Source organism: Plasmodium berghei (genome assembly GCF_900002375.2).
Source record: "Plasmodium berghei ANKA genome assembly, chromosome: 4".
Lineage (NCBI taxonomy): Eukaryota > Apicomplexa > Aconoidasida > Haemosporida > Plasmodiidae > Plasmodium > Plasmodium berghei.
In genome coordinates, this window is record NC_036162.2 from 494,800 (window position 1) to 515,442 (window position 20,643).

Genomic DNA, 20,643 nt, shown 5'->3' on the forward strand with positions numbered 1-20,643 from the left:
ACTAAGCTAACTAAAGTATAATTAATTACTAGCTAGCCAAATATATATATATATATATATATATATTTTAAATATAATTAAGTTGAATTTTTTCCATAATACTAGTGTAAATTTCAATGTTATATTGTAAGAAAAAACAGGTGGAAAAGTAAGAATATGGAAAAGGATTTATATAATAAGACAAACATGAAAATTCGGAAAATTATAAAAAAATGTAAATTTACATGTACGAAAAAAATAAGATAAACTGGGAATAAATTCAAAGAATTCAAAGGTTTTTTATGATTGTTCAAACAAAGAAGAATAGTAATCGTTAAAATAAAACTTGTTGTAAATATAATCAAGGTTATTGTTTTGAAACTTTGTTATGTGTGTAACTAAATTATTTCTATTAATATAAAAATTTTTGATGATTTTTTGTGCATCTTCGGATGTTAATAAAATAATATTTTGCTCAACAAGCTTATAATGTTTGTCAAAAAGAAGCGAAAATGTTTGGTTTTGATCTGAATTAAAATTATCCAAAGGTTGAAGAGAGGTTACTAGCTTTTTAAATTGATCTATAGTGTTAATAATATTAAAAATTATTTTGCTAAAAAAAAAAAAATTACTAGCTAAAAATGAAAACTTAAAAATATATTGTAGAAAATATTTATGAATATAAATTAGTTGAATGAATTGATCTGTTTTTAGCATATTTTGAAAACACAAAAAATAATTTTTATAAATATTTATATTAATTATGTAATCATATAAATAAGTAATAATTAAAAGCATTTCACTTCGTATTTTATTAAAATCGTTTAAAATTTCATTAAATATTTTAATATTTTCAAGGTATTTTATAATTTTATTATTATTATTATTGTTAAGAAGCTTTCTATCGAAACCTACATTTAAAATTTTGTAATGTGTTAAAAAAATGTGATTAAATTTTTTACTTATAATACAAAAACAATTTTCAGTATCATTTTCATCTGTATAATCCTTATGTTTATTTGCAATTTTTTTAATTATATCCATATATTTAAAGCTAATATTAGTAAATATATTTTTATTTTCTATTACATTTTCTGTTTTATTTTTATCACGAATTTTGTATAATTTATCATATAATTTTTCGGCATAATTATATATGATTGGTTTTGAAAATAATCGTATAATAAAAAAAATATCTTTTAAATTACTTATAGTAAAATAAAATAAAGAAACTAAAGAATAAATATTTTTATAATAATTTACAACATCTTTATCAAAAAATATTTTTAAAATTGGGGGAATGTGTATATTTATATTAATATTAAAAAATTTATTTGTTATAAGATTAGCTTTGTAAAAATTCGTGTTAAACTTATGTTCAATATGAATTTTGTTTTTATTTGAAATATTATTTGAGGAATTTCGTGAAAAATAAATATTTTCTGTTTTATTTTGTTCTATTTCCAAATTATTTAAGTTTCCATTTTGTAATTGATTCCAATTATTATCTTTATTTAATATAATCGATTTGAAAAAATTATAATTATTTTCACATTCGCCAAAGAGTATACATTTTAATAAACATAAATAAATTAACAAATTTTTATTTATCAAATATGAATAGACAAGTATTTGATTAATAGTATAAAAATGATTATTTATAGGAATAAATATATTTTTATACAAGAAATAATTTAAGCTTTTAATCTTAAGATTATTTTCATTTATATAAGTCGTTTCAATTGGTTTATCGTATATAGTTTGATATAATTTTTTATTTTTAATTGACATTTCTTCTTTATAATTTATTTTAAACTTGATTAAATTATTTTTTTGGTATAAAAGATTGTCACTATGATTATTGTTTGTTTTAAATTTGAATAAATCAATAAGTTTTATATTTTCATTTTTTTTATTTATATAATAAACATCTCGAAAATCGATTTCTTTTTGTTGTTGGGTGTGTGTATTACATTGTATTTGCACTATCGTATTTTTCAAAAATGATGGACGACTTTTAGTATCTTTATGCATTTCGTTATACATGCTATCAAAATATTCACTTTCGTTATTAGTTGTAGAAAGCGTTGACAAAGTATCTGAGTTATAATCTATGTTGGTTAGTTTGTTTATTTGATTTGTTTTGGTTTTATAAAAAATGATTGATTTTTTTTTTTTTTTTTTTTTTTTCTTTTATTTATGGTAACTATGGAGTGAATGTTTGTGTATCGAGGGATATAATATTTAAAATTGTTTTTAATTTTTTTAAATTTTTTATTTTTTCTTAGAATAATTAATTTGTTAAAATGGCCAGAATGATTATACATGATTTGTTGTTGCTTTTGTTTTCGTTTTTGTTTTCTTTTTTGTGATCTGAAGCATCTTTCATTTTCCATAAAACTTTTGTCTTTTACAAATGAATCATGAATATTTATTATATTATCATTATTATTGGTTAATAGAAAAAGACAAAAAATATCAAAATAATTTTTTAATTTATTTCCTACCGTTTTTTTCGTTTTTTTATTAACATAATTTAAATATTGTTCGTTATTCCAGCATTTTATGAAAATATTTTGAGATTTTCTTTTTTTTTCTTTTTTTTTTCTTTTTTTATATTTATCATAAAAATTTAAAAAGCTTTTTATTTTATCTATGGAAGCTGAGCATAGAAATTTGGCGATTTCTGTTTCGTTATTTATGCAAAATTCTTGTATTTTTTTTTCTCGTTTATCTTTTTTATTTTTTTTATTATATTGAAAAGGTTTATTTGTTGGAAATTTGGGAAGGGAAAGGTAAAAATCGTCTTCACTAGAATGCCGCAAAAATTTGGAAAGGGATGCTGAAAAATAAAAATGGAATAGAAAATGAAATAGCAAAGGAAGTATTGACGTTTAAGGGGTTGGAAATATGAAGTTAAATTATGCAAAAGGCAAACCTGTTGAATGGACAATTTGAATAGTGTAGTTCAAAAATATAGGAAGTGAGAGGGTTTGATTTGATTTCAAATTATGTTTGTTAAAAATAATTTGATGATCAGTATATATAAAAAAAAATAGCATTTTTATATTTTTATTTAAAATATATTCAAAATAGAAATCTGTATTTATTCCCATAAAAACATAAGAATAAAGGAAATGGAGGAATGGCTTAATTATTCTTAAAAAAATATATTTGCATAAATTCTTTAAATTTTTGTTATTTATATTTATAAATAAATAATAATAAGAGTAAATATAGCTTATAAGCTCGTTTCCCCGAGGAAATATGAATAGGTAGTTATTTTGTTTTTCAAATTTTTGGCGAACAATATCTTTGTTGCTGTTTAGTGTTAATTTTTTACTGTCGTTATTATTACTACCATTATCTAAGTTCGATTTTTGAGAATTATGAGCAAATCCGTATATAACATTCGAAACATAGTTATATTCAATGGAAAGCTTTTCATTTTGTTTATGTCCACTTTTTTTCTTTACATTAGCGATTTGGGAAAATGGAAAGTGGCTTTTGTTAAATATGTCAACTTTATAAGTATAACATGAGCATAGAAAACTTAAAAATGTAATACATTCTGTATATTGTTTTATTTTATTATATATTTCTAAAGGTGTTTTTAAATCTGCATACAATATAATTTTTCTTATAACTTTTTCATATTTAAGAATATATTTGTTTACACTATTTACAAATGATATAAAAACATCTCCAAATGGAATAATGCCATTAAAGTGTATATTTTTTGTTTTTTTGTCAAATTGTTGATGTTTTTTTATGTGTGGATTTTCACTGATATAATCCTCTTTTTTTTTATAAATAAGTTTTAAAAAAACATGAACAAACGTTTTGATATATCTTATTAATGATCCAATTTTAGAAAAATATAAAAATATGTGAAAGTATTTTTGATAGAAAGCAGAGGAAAATATATTTTGGAATGGACTAAAATAAAGACAAAAATATTTTTTGTTTTTTTTTTTTCCCCAAAAAGCTATATTATAATCGACACATATTATATTTTTATTAATATATATAGATCCGTCTTTTATTTTTTTCATTTTTTTTTCACAAAATTCAGCATGATTTGTGTCAGTTTCTATTATTTTTGTTTGTCTTTTATTTGTAGTAAACATTTCATTTTCATATCCAACTAAACATTCAAGGATATCGTTTTTCCAATTATCATTGTTTTCTTTTATTGTCATTTTATTTTTTTGAGAATTATTAGTAAAAAATATGAAAAATTTTTTTAAAATTATATATCTATATTCTTCTATTCTATGATTAATACTGCAAATTACATTTTTGTGTAATGTTACATATATACTATTAATTATATTTAAATAATTATTTTTATATTTTTCATTTTTCTTAGTTATTATTTTGCGTTCTAACACTTTTAAAGTAATAGTATCATTTGCATAAGATTTTCCCCACAAAAAGGAGTTGCATTCTTCATTATCAAAATATTCGTTTTTATTTACATTTACATCATTATGATTAGTTTTGTCAAAATATTTTATTATAGACTTATTATACTTTTTTAGTATTGTATTTGTTTGACAATTTGATGATTTTAAAAAATTTAATAAATATGTGTCTGTTTGATCGTTGTATATATATTCAGAATCAAGGTCAAGAATAGTTTTTTTGTGATAAAAATTTGGAATTAACTTTTCGATTTGAATTTTATATGTCTTATTATTTAAACAAATAAAAACAAACTGATTTTCCAAGTATTTACTTTTTATATTTTTATAATTATCAAATTGAATAATTAGTGAATTGTTATTTAAAAATTTATTATTATAACCTTTTAAATTGTTTTCTTCATATAGTACGTTTAAATTGTCCATGTTCATGTTATTAACAATGTTAAATACATTATTATTTTTTTGAAAAATATAATTTTTTAGTAAGCTATTTTTATTTGAAAGGTTTTCATAGACATTATAAGGATGTATGTTATTAGAATGAATTGACGAATAACTATTTATATCATTATAATTATTGTGTTTTGAATCCCACATTTGTTTTGTCTGCTCATTATAATGTATAGATAAGTAATCAGTTAAGGGATTTTGAATATATGGATCAGAAGAAATACATAAATGCTGATATTCTGAATTTGTGTTTTTTTTTTTGTTAGAAATATATTGCTTATATTTTAATGTTAAATTAGTTAACTCATTTAATCTTAAAACATATTTTTGTATAAGTTCATTTTGAAAAAATAATAAATACTTACAAATATATTTATATTTATTTTGATCAATATCATAAATTGTTTCATAAAAATTTATATTTACTCTTAAATTTAAAAGTAAATTAAAAGATAAATTTGTTAGATTGCCTATATTTATATTTTCATCGAATTTATCAAAATTATACAAATATCTTAACTTATTTGTATATTTTTTTTCCCAGTTATTTTCTTTCCTTCCATTATTATCATCATCAAAATTATTGTTATATATACTTATGTCTGATAATAAAAAAAGTAGATTCAAAAAAGTTTTGTGACATGTGAAATTTAAACATGTATTTCTTTTTATAAATAATTGATTTAGGGAAAAGTAAAATTTTATGTACATGTACAGACAAATAAAATCGAGATAATATTTATTTTTTATTAACAAAATAAAACAGTAAACTATTGATGTGTATAGTTGAGTTAGGATAAAACAATTTTCCTCATTATTATTATTTCTATTATTTTCGTCTTCATGAAATATTTCATCCATATATTTGTTATAATCTTTATGAACAGTGCATGTATTTTCTGAACAGTTCAGGTCATTTTCGCTTTTTTTTTCAAATTCTTTTCCATGTTTATCTTCCAAAAATTCGTCATAGAATTGTTGTTCATTTTCCTGGTGGTATTTTTTTAATATTTCGTAAAAATAGTCACAACTGTTTGAGCATATATCAAACAAATACTGATTGTTGACATATGAAAGATGATAGCTATATTTATAATTATAATATATATTAAACAAGGTAAAATTTACTTTTACTTTGTGTAAAATATTTGAATATATAAATTTTTTTATTTCGTATTTTATTTTTTTTAATATTTTGTTATTTTTAATTGGATATAAATTAGCTTCTATATCAGACCATTCATCAATTAATTTTAATAAGGATATATCACAATAATTACCACCCTTTATTTCATTATTTAAATATCTATTTTGTTGTTCTTCGGCATTGTTATTTTTTTCATTTTGAATTATTTGCATATCTATATTAATCATTTTAAACTGTTACATGAAATATTTCCCTTGCCTTGGTTCAACATATAGAATATAAGATCATTGGATTGTAAAAATGATGAGTTGCAAAATTCACAAATATAATCTTTAAACATGTGCGTGTATATGTGCGTTTGTATTATGGGAATAATGGAGTAACTTGCATTATTTATGGTTTTTTTAAAATGGTGAAAATGTAGTTCATTTTTATTTTTGTGAAAATTTTAAAGGAGGAAGAAAAAAATAAAAATTAAAAATAATATAAAAAATAATGTAATAAACGAATTTAAGGATATTATTTAATCAAAGTGACGGAAATATACAATTTCCCTTTTTTTTTATGAACGTACATAAAAGACATATAATATATATCTTTTCTAATTTAATTATTTAGATCGATTAAGCATTTTTAATTAGGATACAATAATAAATATAGAAAGAAAGAAAAAAATAATAAAGTATCAAAATTTGCAAAGTTTATGTTAATTTAGGTCAATATATTTTATGTGTTTTATATTGTTTTTGCGTATATATATGACCCCACATTTATACATTACACTATATTTACTCGTTTCGTTTATTCAGTTCATTATTCAGTTCGTTTATTCAGTTCATTATTCAGTTCGTTTATTCAGTTCATTATTCAGTTCGTTTATTCAGTTCATTTATTCAGTTCATTTATTCAGTTCATGCATTCGCTTTTTTATTCGCTTTTTTATTCACTTTTTTATTCGCTTTTTTATTCACTTTTTTATTCGGTTATTTAAACGCTCTATTTGAAATGAATAAACATAAGGTTAGGTGTTCAGCGGTATGCACGTGCGTATTTAAGAAAAATTTATTAAATATATATTTATTCATGGAATATTTCATTTATATTTCGTTAATTATTTTAGTTTTGGATAGATGTTCTAGTATTATTCAGCGTATTTGCTTGAATGTGTGTTTATAGAAAAATATATGAACTTTTTATAAAATATTTAATGTACGAATGGGTAACGTATTATTACAGTGTACACAAATTATACCCTTTTAGAGGAGCAAACTTTTTTATTTTATATTTCATTTTTTATGTTATATTTCATTTTTTATGTTATGTTTCATTTTTTATGTTATATTTAGCATATAATTTCTTTTATTTCCTTATTTTCAATAAAATTAAAAAAAAGAAAAAAAGTAGGAGGGAAATATTTCTAGGTAATTTAAAGGGATATTACAATCACACACTTTACGATATAACGTCCGCAACGAAAACTATAATGATTTAAATATTTTAACGCGAATAAATTATAAAACAAAAATAAAGATGCTATATTGTTTATGTGTTTATAAATACGATTAACAATGTGCTAATATTAAAAGTTATGATGAACAAACTCCTATTAGTACACTTTCTTTTTTTCATATCTAAAGGTATAAAAATGAAAAGTGGGGAAGTTATGAACATTAATTAATATAATATATTTTTTTTAATGTATCATTTATTTATTGCTTGTACATAAAATTTATTTGCTTTTTTTTTTTTAAGGACTTAGCTATATACTTAAAAATAGAGATATGCTGATGCCCTTTAAGATTGCCCATTTTGTGAAAATAGGAATACAAGTAAAAATATAAAAAAATAGTAAATTAAAATGATGTTTTAATAAGTTAGATTTTATACATAAAATGCGTCCATTTATATAAGAAGAAAGTGAAAGGAGCGCAACATATAATGCATATAAACGTGTGTGGGGATATTATGTATAAAATCATATTATGAACATGGAATAAAATATATTTAATATATTTGATTTTATTCTATTCCGTTAATATTTTATGTTTAATTATTATAGTGTTACCAATAAGACCGTTTTCTTTTTACTTGAATTATGTATTTCATAAATAATAAAAATAAGAAGTAAAAAAAGTGAAAAAATAAGCTTATATTTTGCATTTTTTTTATTACATATTGTAAAAATATATAAATTTTAAGGAAATTCAATTTATATAAATAATATTTCATGTACATAATTGTATACATGAATTTGTTTTTTACGTAGTGCTGTATTATACTTATACAGTTTTATATGCACATTAAAAAATAATAAAATAAGATATAATTAAACTACATTATATAAAATATATTGCAGAAAAGAATGTGACATATTATGTTTGCAAATCCAGTGGATCACATATATTTTATGCATGCTTTTATAAAAAGTTAATTATATGCTTGTTATATATATATATATATATATATATACATATATGTATGTAATATTCGCGCATGCTTTAAGCGGTCTTTTGAGAACACATAAAAATACTAATATATTTAAAAAAAATAAATATGCATATCGATATATGTTTTCTTTATAAAAAATATATTATAAAATATGTTTATGTATGTAAGCTTAATTTTGAGTGTACATACAAAAAAAAATATTATTTGCAGATTATTTAAAATAAATTTTTGAATAAGAACTCCAAGTTATACTTTTTTTCTGAATAGTGTATATAGATATATTTTTATGCTATAAAAGCAAAAAGTAAATACTTAAGTTTATATAGTATTTTACATATTCATTTTTGGTTCATTTATTTGCCCCCATTTTTGTATAAACATATGAATAAATGATAACAAAAAAAACAATCTTATAAAACTTGACCAGTATACAATAATATTCGTTTTATATTTATTCTAAGAATTAATATATATATTTTTTTTTGCTTTTCATAATTTTCGTCTATTAAATCTTTACAATATTAAGCATATTCTTGGCAGGACCTTGATACCGAGAAAAGCAACTTTTTAATTTAGTAAATAATAAATAAGTATATATATATATATATATATATATATATATATATATATATATATGTCGAAATAGGTAAAGGCAAAGTGAAATGCGTATATATAAATTACATTATTTTATTATATTCTATTTTTGTGCGTTATTATAATGGTTATATATAAATATATGTATGGTTTGACAAATTAAAAATAACGCGTATATCTATACACACATATATACATGGATATATATATACATGAACATGCAATTTGTTTAGTGTAATTATATTTCATTTTCTTTTTTATTAACAATTAAAGAGATAACACAAAGAAATATTACTTAAACATTAGTGTACTTGCTATATACATATTATATATACACACTGCAAAAAAATAAATACACACATATTCATGCCCTCAAAAAAACGCATCAAGGTCATGCTATCTAAATTACACGTTTTTCTGAACAATTCATAAAACAAACATGAAGTATATTTTTTTTTATGAACACGTCAGAATAATATATAAATAGTAATAACCGAATTTTCATTTTTTCAGACAACCACATTATCAAATATACAGAAAAGGAAAATGAGTAGCGCAATAATAAATCCAGATAACCGAAATTTGTTAAATAAGGATGTAAAAAATGAATACAATGTAAAGACAAATAACGAGCTAAAAGTAAATCTTAATTTCCATAACAATAATATAATTTCAAATATGTTTTCAAATTTAAGTTTATATGAATCAATGAATAATTTTTTTCAAATTAATAATAAGCATTATATGTTAAAATATAATAATCAATTAAATCAAACAGATTTTAATATTTCTTATTTTCAAAACATAAATGATAAATATGTACAAATATCACCATGGCATGATATAGATTTGATGAATGATGATGGAACATATAATATGATAGTTGAAATACCAAAATATAATTATATAAAATTAGAAATAAAATTAACAGAAAAATTTAATGTTATTAAACAAGATACAAAAAAAGGAAAACTACGATATTATCACAATTCTATATATTGGAATTATGGAGCATTACCTAGGACCTATGAATATCCGAAACATATATATCGCTGTAAAGCTTCTAACGATCAACAAATATTTTTTACAGGGGATGATGATCCATTAGATGTGATAGACATAGGAAATAATAGTTTGAAAATGGGTCAAATAGCACCTGTTAAGGTATGTCAAACTCACCGCTTTGTGGTCGTTTCATTTTTCTTTATGTTCATTTTATTCCGCTTTATTTTCTCCCGATTTGAAACAGATTTTAGGCGCGTTTACTTTGATTGATGAGGGCCAGTTGGATTGGAAAATCATAGCTATCAATGTAATTTTTTTTGAAAGAATATAGATGTGTATATGTTAAAAAATGTGTGCATAACTTTATTTGCAAATTTTATGTTAGTTTATACCCAATTTAATATATATATATATGGATATTTTTATTTAATGCAGAAATATGATGAAAACTTTTCAAAAATAAATAGCTTGGAGGATATAGAAAAGTATTATCCACATACCCAAAATTTGATGTTAGAGTGGTTCCGTTCATATAAAATGGCTGATTCCAAAAAGCTAAATATAATATCAAAAAAGTTATATAATAAAAATGATAGTGAAAATTTAATAAAAAAAGTTCATAATTATTATTTAGAATTTTTGAAAGATATTAAGCAGTTTTCTCCAAATTCATCATGTGAAAGCACTCATATAAATAATAGCAGTAATGGCACAAATAGTAGTGAATGTTTTCAAACTTCATTTTCATATAAAAACCCTGATAATCCTGTATATAACAATTTAGTACAAGATGTCAGTATCGATTACTACAAACCTGATGAAGCATATCGACCAAATATGGAAATATGGATTCCATAACAAAAAAAATATAAATATGAGGCATGCAAAGATAGAAAATACAAATATGTATCATAAAAAGATAGAAAATATAAATATGTGTCATAAAAAGATGGATTGGCGAAATATATATATATATATATATATATATATATATATTTCTTGTTATTCGATGGTGTAAAATAGTCATTTGTCTTGTTTAATTATTTTATATGTAATAAATTGTTTATATTTATATGCATATATGTATGTAGATGTGGATATTATGTGTTTTCTAAAGATTAATGAGCCAATATATTTGTAAAACTTTTAAAAATCAATTTTATTTGATTTTTTCAATTTTCACGATGTTTTAAATATAGATCCCCACATGTATTTGTGATTGTTATCTTTGTAAATATTGTAAATAAGACAATATTTTTTTTTTATAAATTTTTTAATATCTTGTTCATCAATATAAGTGATTTCATATACTGGGAAATCCTTATTATTGTTATTGTTTTCATTTTTTGCAAAGATAAGTGTTTGGTCATTGTCAGTTAGAGTCCATACAGAATCGGAGTGATTTATTGGGTGGTTAAACATATCTTTAATTATAGTATAACCATAAATTGAAAGGGAAAAAAAATGATTATCTATATCAATAAGAATATCTGTTTTTTTTACATATAAATGTAACAAAAAATATAAAGAAAAACTATGAATATTTTCTTTCCAGAAATAATATTTAGTTCGTCCTTCAATTTCTTCGCCTAAATCATATCCTTTTAAAGTTTGTTTTTTTTTAATATTATCAGTATATCCTCTACTATATTTATTTTCACTCATTTCTTTTTTTAAATCATCAAAATATTTATCTGTTCTTTTTTTATGATGTTCATCTAATTGTGGATATAAATCTTTCCACATATAATGATCTGGATCATATTTCATTTCATTTTCTAATTTTTTCAATAAAAATTCACTTTTTATTTCTAATTCTTTTCTAGTTTCATGTTCTTTTCTTCTTTTTATAATTTCTTTTTGTCTTTCGCTGATTTCACTATTATTTTGACTTTTCATTTTTTTGTTATCATTTATAATGCTATCCAATTTCTTATTTATTTCGTCATCTGGTTTATTGATTTTATTTTTTTCCTTTTCAAAATTTGGTTTAGAATTTTCATCCATTGTAATTGGGTCTTTTTTAGATGCAATTTGTTCGCCTATCAAATTGTTTGATGATCCTAATGAATATTCAGATAAAAAAGATTTTGTTGTTTGTTCATTCGAAAAGGAATTCGGAGATATACCCATCCATTTTTCATTCGTTCCATAAATATTACATAAATGCATTTCAATTTTAATCCAATTTTCATTTAATATAACATCATACACACTTTTGTCATGATCAGTAACAGGGTGATCATTTGAAATAAAATTTCTGAACAACAAATTATTATTAATGTAAAAAATTGACTTTTCAAGTTTTTTCATAGTAAGTATACATTTCTGTATAATATTGTGACTATATAATAATGGGAATTCTATCATAGTAGAATTTGTATTTTTATTATTTAAAATTATTTTATCATTATATGTATCATATATATTAAATTCAATAGTAACATTTGATTTCATATATCTCTTTTTATCAATATAATAATCTTCATCCTCTTTTAACATTGGATTTGATAAGATTGCTTGAACATGGTCATCAAATATAGTATTCTTTTTATCTTGTATAGCTAATTCTTTTTTTATGTTATTTTTTTTTTTATTTATTCCTTTTTTTTCCTTTTCTTCTAAAATATCATCTTCACCTTCTGTTACTAGCTGTTTCAATATATTCCCTCTATTGAAAGAAAAAAAATATTTGCTTAAATTTTTCTTATTATATAATTTAAGTGATTCAACATATGTGCCCAACTGTTCATCATCGTTTTTATCAAAAATAAAATTATAGCAATCTTTTTTTTCGTTATCATGATCATTCGAAATATCACTGTCTACAACTTTTTTTTCATTTGAATTATTTATTGTTTTTGTTACATTGCTTGCAATTTCATTTTCTTGTTTAGCTAATTCATTTTGTTCTTTTTTCAATTCGTCTCTTTTTGATTTCAGGAAATCCACATAAGCATTTTTCATCCACACACATATATCATTTACTAAAACTTTCGAGCTACTATATATCCCATTTTTATAAATATGTTTTAATATGTCATGCATACTTAAATCGAGTGGTTTATCAGAAAAAGCATTTTCTTGAGCCTTTAAATTTTCTATGACTTTTTTTTTTTTAATTATTTCTCTTTCTTCTATAATATTATCTTCTTTACCTTTAATATATTCCTCTGTTTTTTTAATCGCTTGACTAAAATTTTGTTCATTTCTTTGGTCTACATAAGAGGTACTAATTTCATTCAAGTTTTTTTTTTCTTCATCATGTGTGGTGCGATCATTTGAAAATGATTCATTTTTTTTATTTGTGTCTGCGTGATGTTCGTTTTCATCAAAAAAGGACAAACTTATGGGTATAGTAGAATGTTCCTTTCCATTTTCTTCCCTTTTTCGTTTTACTCTTTTTTTTAATAACTTATATTTATTATGACCATTAATGCAAATAGTGTTACTAAAATAAAATAATTTTTGTCTTACGCTTCTAAATTTTCTGAACTGTTCATATTTTTTTTTTTTAAAAATATCATTATTGTGGTAGCATGTTTTACCAAAATAATGTGTGCAATTTTTTAATAGATTTTTTTTTTTGGTCACATAGTCGTATATATTATAAATATAATATGGATATTGAAAATTATCCTTTTTTCTTTTTTTATTATATTTAAGCGTATTGTTTTTGTAAAAATATGAGTTCAAAGATGGTGTACATTTCTTAATTACATTGTTACATAAATTAAAAAGAAGGATATGCAATAATACCAAATATATCCATAATTTTTTCATTATTACATAAATATACTTCGTTATTTCAACTATTACTATTAATAGTAATAAATTATATTTATATTACTATGTCATTTTTTCCCGATGTTATTTTTTTGCCAAACTTTTAAAATCATAGCATGAAAGGGGTTGGCCTAAACATAAGTTTAACATTTTAAATCATCTACATTTCTTTTTTTTTCAAACCTTTTAAAATGTATATAATGTATATTTATGATGTTATATATATATTTTTTCTTTTATTTCTCTAAAATTTATATTTTAAAATTATGACTAAAGAAATATGAAAATTGAACATTCATATTACCGTTAATATTTATATGTAAATAATAGGTATATCTATGGTAATTATAAATGTGTGATCTAAGATATTTATTTTATTTGTATTTTAATATTATTTGTTTCCCAATAATTATGGAACAACGAAAGTTTGATTGCACAAATGTTTACACATGCCAATTCAGGTATGCATTTTGATAAATGTATATGAAAATGTATTTCCTATATTTTAACGATAATTAGTTTATATTACATTTTTTTATTTTATTATAATTATTCCTTTATTTAACATAATTAAAAAAATATATATTACCAATGTAAATAAATACATTGATTTTTTTTTTATAAGGACAAATGAGTAGGCAATTGGGTGGTCATCATATATTTTTCTCATGTTATTTCACATAACTACATATTAGTGTAATGAACTTGAAATATTTTTTTGTAAGCGCAATTTCATGACGTATTATGGGTAAGGAAAAATGTTTTGTTGAAATGGCAATTGATATGATTTATTTGATTGATAATACTTGGTATATTTGATAGGAGAGTGCGACTATATTTCTACATGGTAAACACATACACTAGGATGATTATTTATTTATAGATATAAATATATATACATATTTTTATATGGTCTTTCAACTGAATTAACTTTTAAAATAATTTTTAAATTGATAAAAAAATATGAATAATTAATGCGTTTTTTTCATATGGTAATAATTTATACACATTTATGTAGCGAAAATAAAGAAAAATAGACATACCACAAAAAAAAAAAAAAAAAAAAAAAAAATAATAGTAGTAATAATAATAAAAATAGTTAAAAAAATATTGCTTGTTCATGCATAATTTATTAATTTTTAAAAGTATTAATTTTTTTAGTTATTTTCAAAAGTTATATCCATTTTTTAGTTATTAATTTCATAATTATCTCCCCAACTATTCCATTTGCAATTATTAATTTTCAAATTTATTTGTTTTGCATTTTTTATGTATTTATTTCTTCGATTTGGGGTATTTTCAATTTTATATAAACTTAAAATTTAATTAAATGCGTATATTTCTTAATATTTAAAAACTGGCTACACTCATTGTATAAGCTTTCATGTTTCATATGAGAGTAATACTTTATGAATGTATTATACACATTTTGAAATGGGAAAAAAAATCGAAAATAATAGTAGCCTAGTAGCAATAAATTGGAAATACAAAGAACTACAGTTTCCACTTTTCTCAATTATAAAACTTTTTGCAATGTTTTAAAAATTTTATTTTATGAATTACGTGTGCAATATGATACACATAATATTATACTAATAATATATAGTATTATTTGTTTCGTTTTTTTTTTTTTTTACAATATTAATAAAATATTTAGATAGCCAATATTGAAAAGAAATATATAAGTCAGAAGAAATGAACACAATGAATGACCCAGTACCTAAGCTACCTTTTGATGAAATACGAAATGAAATGAATAAATATGGTGTTGTCATTACACCTTCAACTTTAAAACACCCAACAACTGAAGACGTTCAAGGAGTTTATAGTATATGTATAAAATACATTTTAAATAAAGATATCAATAATATAAGAATTGAAGAATTTACAGGGGATTTGAAAAGTTCAATGCCATCGATCGATGGGATACAAATTTTACCAAATGAAGGGAAAAACCATTTACAAGCTATTGGAAATTTACGATTTTTTCGACATTGTGAAAAGATTAATAAAATATTGAATATGGATAATACATTAAGTTATATATTTAAGCCTACAAGTGGTCATATAACAAAATTAATTAATGCCTTTATGCATTTTATGAGATATAGAGAACAAATATATAATGAAAATGATGCAACTATAAAGCAAATCGAAGAAAGAAAGAATGAAAGTAACGTATTAGACAATGAATTAAAATCAATTCAAAGTGAATTACAAGTATTATTATCAAAACATGAAGAAGTGCGAACTAGCATTTTAAATGAAAAAAATATAAAAAGGGATTATGAAGAAGAAATTATAGAAAATCAGAATTCGTTAAACTCTCAACAAAGTATACTTATATCATTAAAATCTACAAAGGATAGAATAGTAAATGAAACAAATGAATTAATTTTTCAATTTTCTCGATATAGACAAAAAAAAGAAGATTTGGAAGATCAAATAGTGCCATCACCCGAAAAATTACAACAATATAATGACGAATTGAAAGATTTATTATATGAACATATGTCTCATTGTGAAACGAGTAAAAAAAAAAATGAAGATATAAAAAATAAGATAAATATAGCTGACTTGTGCATAAAAAAGTTAGTAAATTTATTAACAATATTAACAAGTCATATAAATGAAACATTAAAAGTTCATATTGATAAAAAAAATAAATTAAAAGATTTGGGTACTAATTTAAAATCATTAAAGGAGGAAAATGAGAATTTAACAAAAAAAAAAAGAGAACACGAAAATATATTAAATGAAACTGAAAATAATTTTTTACAAGAAAAAAATAAATGGGATGAAAAAATTCAAGACGAAAAAAAAAATACGATTATAGTTGAAGAAAATGTAAAGCAAATACGTGAAAGTATAGATGGTATTACAACAAAAACAAATCAAGAAATTAAAGAAATAAATAATATTGTTAATCATATTCAAGATACAGTAAATATATATAATAAAAATTTTGCCATTATAGCTGACTTAATAGAAAATACAAAAAAATCCCAAAAAATTCTTAAAAATAAGATACAGAATAATATACAAAATTGCATTAAAACGCATTTATAGATAAAAAGGATGTGGGAATAAAAAAGAGAAAGGATGTGTATGTGTTGAGTGAAATGAATTAAGTTATATGTTTATTTTCCAATTCATTTTCTTTTTCTATTTTGTAGAAAAATGAGTCGTATCGTTTTTGGTGGTAATGTGGATTTGTTTGTCAGTTTGGATTGGCTTATTTGGTCTTTCTTTTTTATATATTTTTTAATATATTTTTTTCTTTTTTTTTTTCTTTCTTTTTCTTTTTTTTATTTGTGATTTGCGTTTCTGCATGTGAAAGTGTTGCGAAGCAAACTAGGTTAATCATGCTTTTATTATTTAAAAATTGTTTTCGGCTTCAAAAATAAATAATTTATATTTAATATATAGTGCGATATAATAAAAATATGAATGTGTAAAATATAAGAGTAATCGAATAGTAGTAATAATAATGTAAAAATATTGGTAAGGTGGGAAAACAAAAATAAGGAATGCAAAAAATGTTCATAATAATTCTAATATGATGCATTCCCAATTATTTGCAAATAGACATGCTTAATAAAAAATAAACAAATTTAATAAGTGCCAATTTAAAAAAATTAAAAATATATTTTCAATTAAAAATCTATAAATAGAAAAGTGATGTAGGTATATATGATATAAGTTAAAAAAAATAGCACGCTTAGATGGTTAATGGAAATTTATTCCAATTTTTCATAAAAGTTCATAAATATTTATCTAAGGATATTATATGTATATACAACGTTCTAGAAATGAAATCGATATTATTCTTAGTATATGAATTAGCGCTCGTGCGCATTAAAAAGGTGCTATATTATATATCGTTCTGTATTTCAATTGATGTTCTAAAATTAAGAAAGAGGTGAAGATGGTTATATATTAATAGGTATTGTGATAAAAAAATAAAATGAAAGGAAACGAAATATTGGGTGAAAAGAAAAATTAAAGAGTTATGTCAAAAGTCATGTATAGATTGATGTTATGGATTTTTTTATCACCCTCTCATATTCATGCTTCCTAAACTCGAGTTCTTTGTTTCATAATCCTCGTAACAATGTCTGTATAGAATATAAAGTGGGCATGCTAGCACAAGGGCCCCCGCAATCTGAAGGGAAAGATAAATATAGAGAAAAAAGGATGAAAACTGATGAAAATTGGATGAAAAATGGATGAACAGTGAGGAAGTGAACTTACATAGTTTCCTATCAAAGTTGGTATAAGATTTTTAAAATAAACGTCAAAAAATGTGACATTGGTTTTAACCATAAGGGCAATGTTTAATGTATAGATATTTGCAATAATATGCTCATAGCCCGCTATGGCAAATGCATATACTGCAAAGAATACACTAAACACAACTCCGCTACCATCTTTAATTGATAAAACAAAATAAACTGCTAAACAAACAAAAATGTTGCATCCAATAGCTAAAGATATACATTCAGAAAATGAATGATGAACTTTTTTTATGGCTATTGCATTTAAAAATTCATAAATGTGATTTTTCTCGATATCTGAATGTTGATGAAATGCCCCAGAACCATAGGAGACAATAAAAGCAAACGAAACGGCTCCAATATAATTTCCTAATAAAGATATTGACATAACTCGTATATATGATAATAATTTAACTTTTTTTTGAAGCAATGCAACTGTAACTGCTAATGTATTTCCTGTGAATAAATCTGAGCCTGTACATATAATGCATAAAAAGGCAATTGGAAATGTAAAGCCATAAACAAAAGAACTGAATGATGGTCCAACATATGCTCGTAATTTATGATAATAAAATAATCCCCCTAAAAATGATGAAAAGATATGTACATAATGTGTAAGTTGGATATGTACATTATTCGTTTTAATTTTTTTTTAAGATAATAATATTAATGACATAAACAAGTTCAAACCTGCTATTCCTGAGGCATGAGCACAAAGCCCTACAAATATCCCAGCTAATATTGCTTTTAAAAATAAATTAAAATTACTATATGTCGCTTTTGCTTTTCCATATTCAACACAACGAATATATGATTCTTCACTCGAACAGGTTGTTTTCACACTTGCTGGATCAATAATATATTGCTTTCCACTCTTTCCCATTCTTCAAATTATAAATATATTAAAGTGAAGTTGTTATGAAAATTATTTAAAATGGAAACCACTTTATGGTGTTTTGTACTATCTCGTATATATATATATATATATATTTTGGGGGGGAAAATATATTAAAAATAAGAATAGTCAGAATGATAAAAGAAAAGTACGTATCAAAAGACAATAAAAAGACGATATATGTATAGCAAAATAAAAATACAAAAAAGGGGAGATGAATTATAGTAGTATTTAATATATTTTTTTGACATTATATATATAGGAAAAAAGTACAAAGCGGGAATGGTATATATACAAAAGCAAACATATATATATCCATATATTGAAAAATAAACAATTGCTACGTTGAATTAAACATGCATGGGAATAACTAAGTGTGGAAACGTTATCGTTTTGTTAATTTCATTTATTTGTTTGTTTGTTTATTTATTCGTTTGTTTGTTTATTTATTCATTTGTTTGTTTGTTTGTTTATTTGTTTACTTGTTTATTTGTTTACTTGTTTATTTGTTTATTTGTTTATTTGTTTACTTGTTTATTTGTTTATTTATTTGTTTGTTTGTTTCGGGGTGCTTATAAATATAAATTGCTAAACGCAAATACATTTTACATAAAAAGGGATTATATATCCACGCCTTAAATAATATTCATTATTAAACAAATATATACTTGAAAATAGGGGGAAAAATATATTAATTAATATATATATGTATATTTGTCATTTTTTTTAATATATACATAACTATAAAAAGATATGGGAATAAATGTGCATGCTTTTAAAATAATTGTTTAATTTTTAAGCCATGTTTTTTTTTCATTTTTTTTTTTCAATTTAAATAAAAAATGCGGATCAGAGAAAAAAAAAAATATGCATTATATTTATTCTAACATATATTATCCACTATATATATGCATATTTATTTTTATAAGGCATGGGGAAATTCGGATAAAACTTTTTTTATATACTCCCTTTATCTTCCAAAAAAAAAAAAAAAGAGACTATAACATTCATTATTTATTACATTTTTACTACATTTATTTGATTGTATTTTCAATGTAATAATATTAATATATTATAAATATTTGATTTGTCAAAAGATTTTTCAATAAGCATTTTTTGCATTTATTTATACTTGGATTGCTATTGAGTAGTAAGTAAATGAAAACAGAGTTATGTATATGTTTAAGCTAGCGGATAAACAAAACGTGCATTGTTATATATACAGATGTTTGTGTTGGCGATATTTATTTTTTGAGAAATAAAGGATATGATAAATTGGAAATAAGATAAAATACATAAAATTTGTAATTTATAAGTCTGTTCATAATTTAACAACAGGGAATGAAAAAAAAATTGAATTTTATGTATATATAAATAAAGGTCACTAGGAAATATATGTTAAATATTTCTTTTTTTATTTGTACAAAATAAAGTTATTATTATTTTCTAATTCGTATAAGTTTAACAAAATTCTATTCGAAAAAAGGAAATCAGGATGTAGAATAAATATTTGCGATGTTCTCCAAATTTGTCAATAAAAAGACGGTTGTGCAAAATATTCATTTATTCATAATTTTTATTCCCAATATATTTTTATACATTGATTTATATGAACTTTTTAATGATTCGTTA

The 20,643-nt window shown here is 21.8% G+C and overlaps 5 protein-coding genes across 5 annotated transcripts; 2 read left to right on the top strand and 3 right to left on the bottom strand.

Annotated features, from left to right (window-relative positions):
* Positions 1-279: 279 nt before the first annotated feature.
* On the bottom strand, positions 280-6,233 carry PBANKA_0414000 (conserved Plasmodium protein, unknown function; the record flags this gene model as incomplete). Its single annotated transcript, XM_034568184.1, is given in 3 exon segments — positions 280-2,157; positions 2,169-2,821; positions 2,918-6,233. The coding sequence occupies 3 exon segments, from the start codon at positions 6,231-6,233 to the stop codon at positions 280-282; spliced, it is 5,847 nt and encodes a 1,948-aa protein (XP_034420198.1).
* Positions 6,234-9,594: 3,361 nt separating this feature from the next.
* On the top strand, positions 9,595-10,911 carry PBANKA_0414100 (inorganic pyrophosphatase, putative; the record flags this gene model as incomplete). The annotated part of the gene is made up of 3 exons (XM_034568185.1): positions 9,595-10,212; positions 10,298-10,360; positions 10,489-10,911. 3 exons carry the CDS (start codon positions 9,595-9,597, stop codon positions 10,909-10,911), a joined length of 1,104 nt encoding a protein of 367 aa, XP_034420199.1.
* A 321-nt stretch (positions 10,912-11,232) lies between these two features.
* Positions 11,233-13,836, bottom strand: PBANKA_0414200 (conserved protein, unknown function; the record flags this gene model as incomplete). Its single annotated transcript, XM_034568186.1, has 1 exon — positions 11,233-13,836. One exon carries the CDS (start codon positions 13,834-13,836, stop codon positions 11,233-11,235), a length of 2,604 nt encoding a protein of 867 aa, XP_034420200.1.
* A 1,698-nt stretch (positions 13,837-15,534) lies between these two features.
* Positions 15,535-16,908, top strand: PBANKA_0414300 (kinetochore protein NUF2, putative; the record flags this gene model as incomplete). Its single annotated transcript, XM_034568187.1, has 1 exon — positions 15,535-16,908. One exon carries the CDS (start codon positions 15,535-15,537, stop codon positions 16,906-16,908), a length of 1,374 nt encoding a protein of 457 aa, XP_034420201.1.
* Positions 16,909-17,713: 805 nt separating this feature from the next.
* Positions 17,714-18,999, bottom strand: PBANKA_0414400 (formate-nitrite transporter, putative; the record flags this gene model as incomplete). The annotated part of the gene is made up of 4 exons (XM_034568188.1): positions 17,714-17,744; positions 17,898-18,004; positions 18,094-18,698; positions 18,807-18,999. The coding sequence occupies 4 exons, from the start codon at positions 18,997-18,999 to the stop codon at positions 17,714-17,716; spliced, it is 936 nt and encodes a 311-aa protein (XP_034420202.1).
* Positions 19,000-20,643: the final 1,644 nt, after the last annotated feature.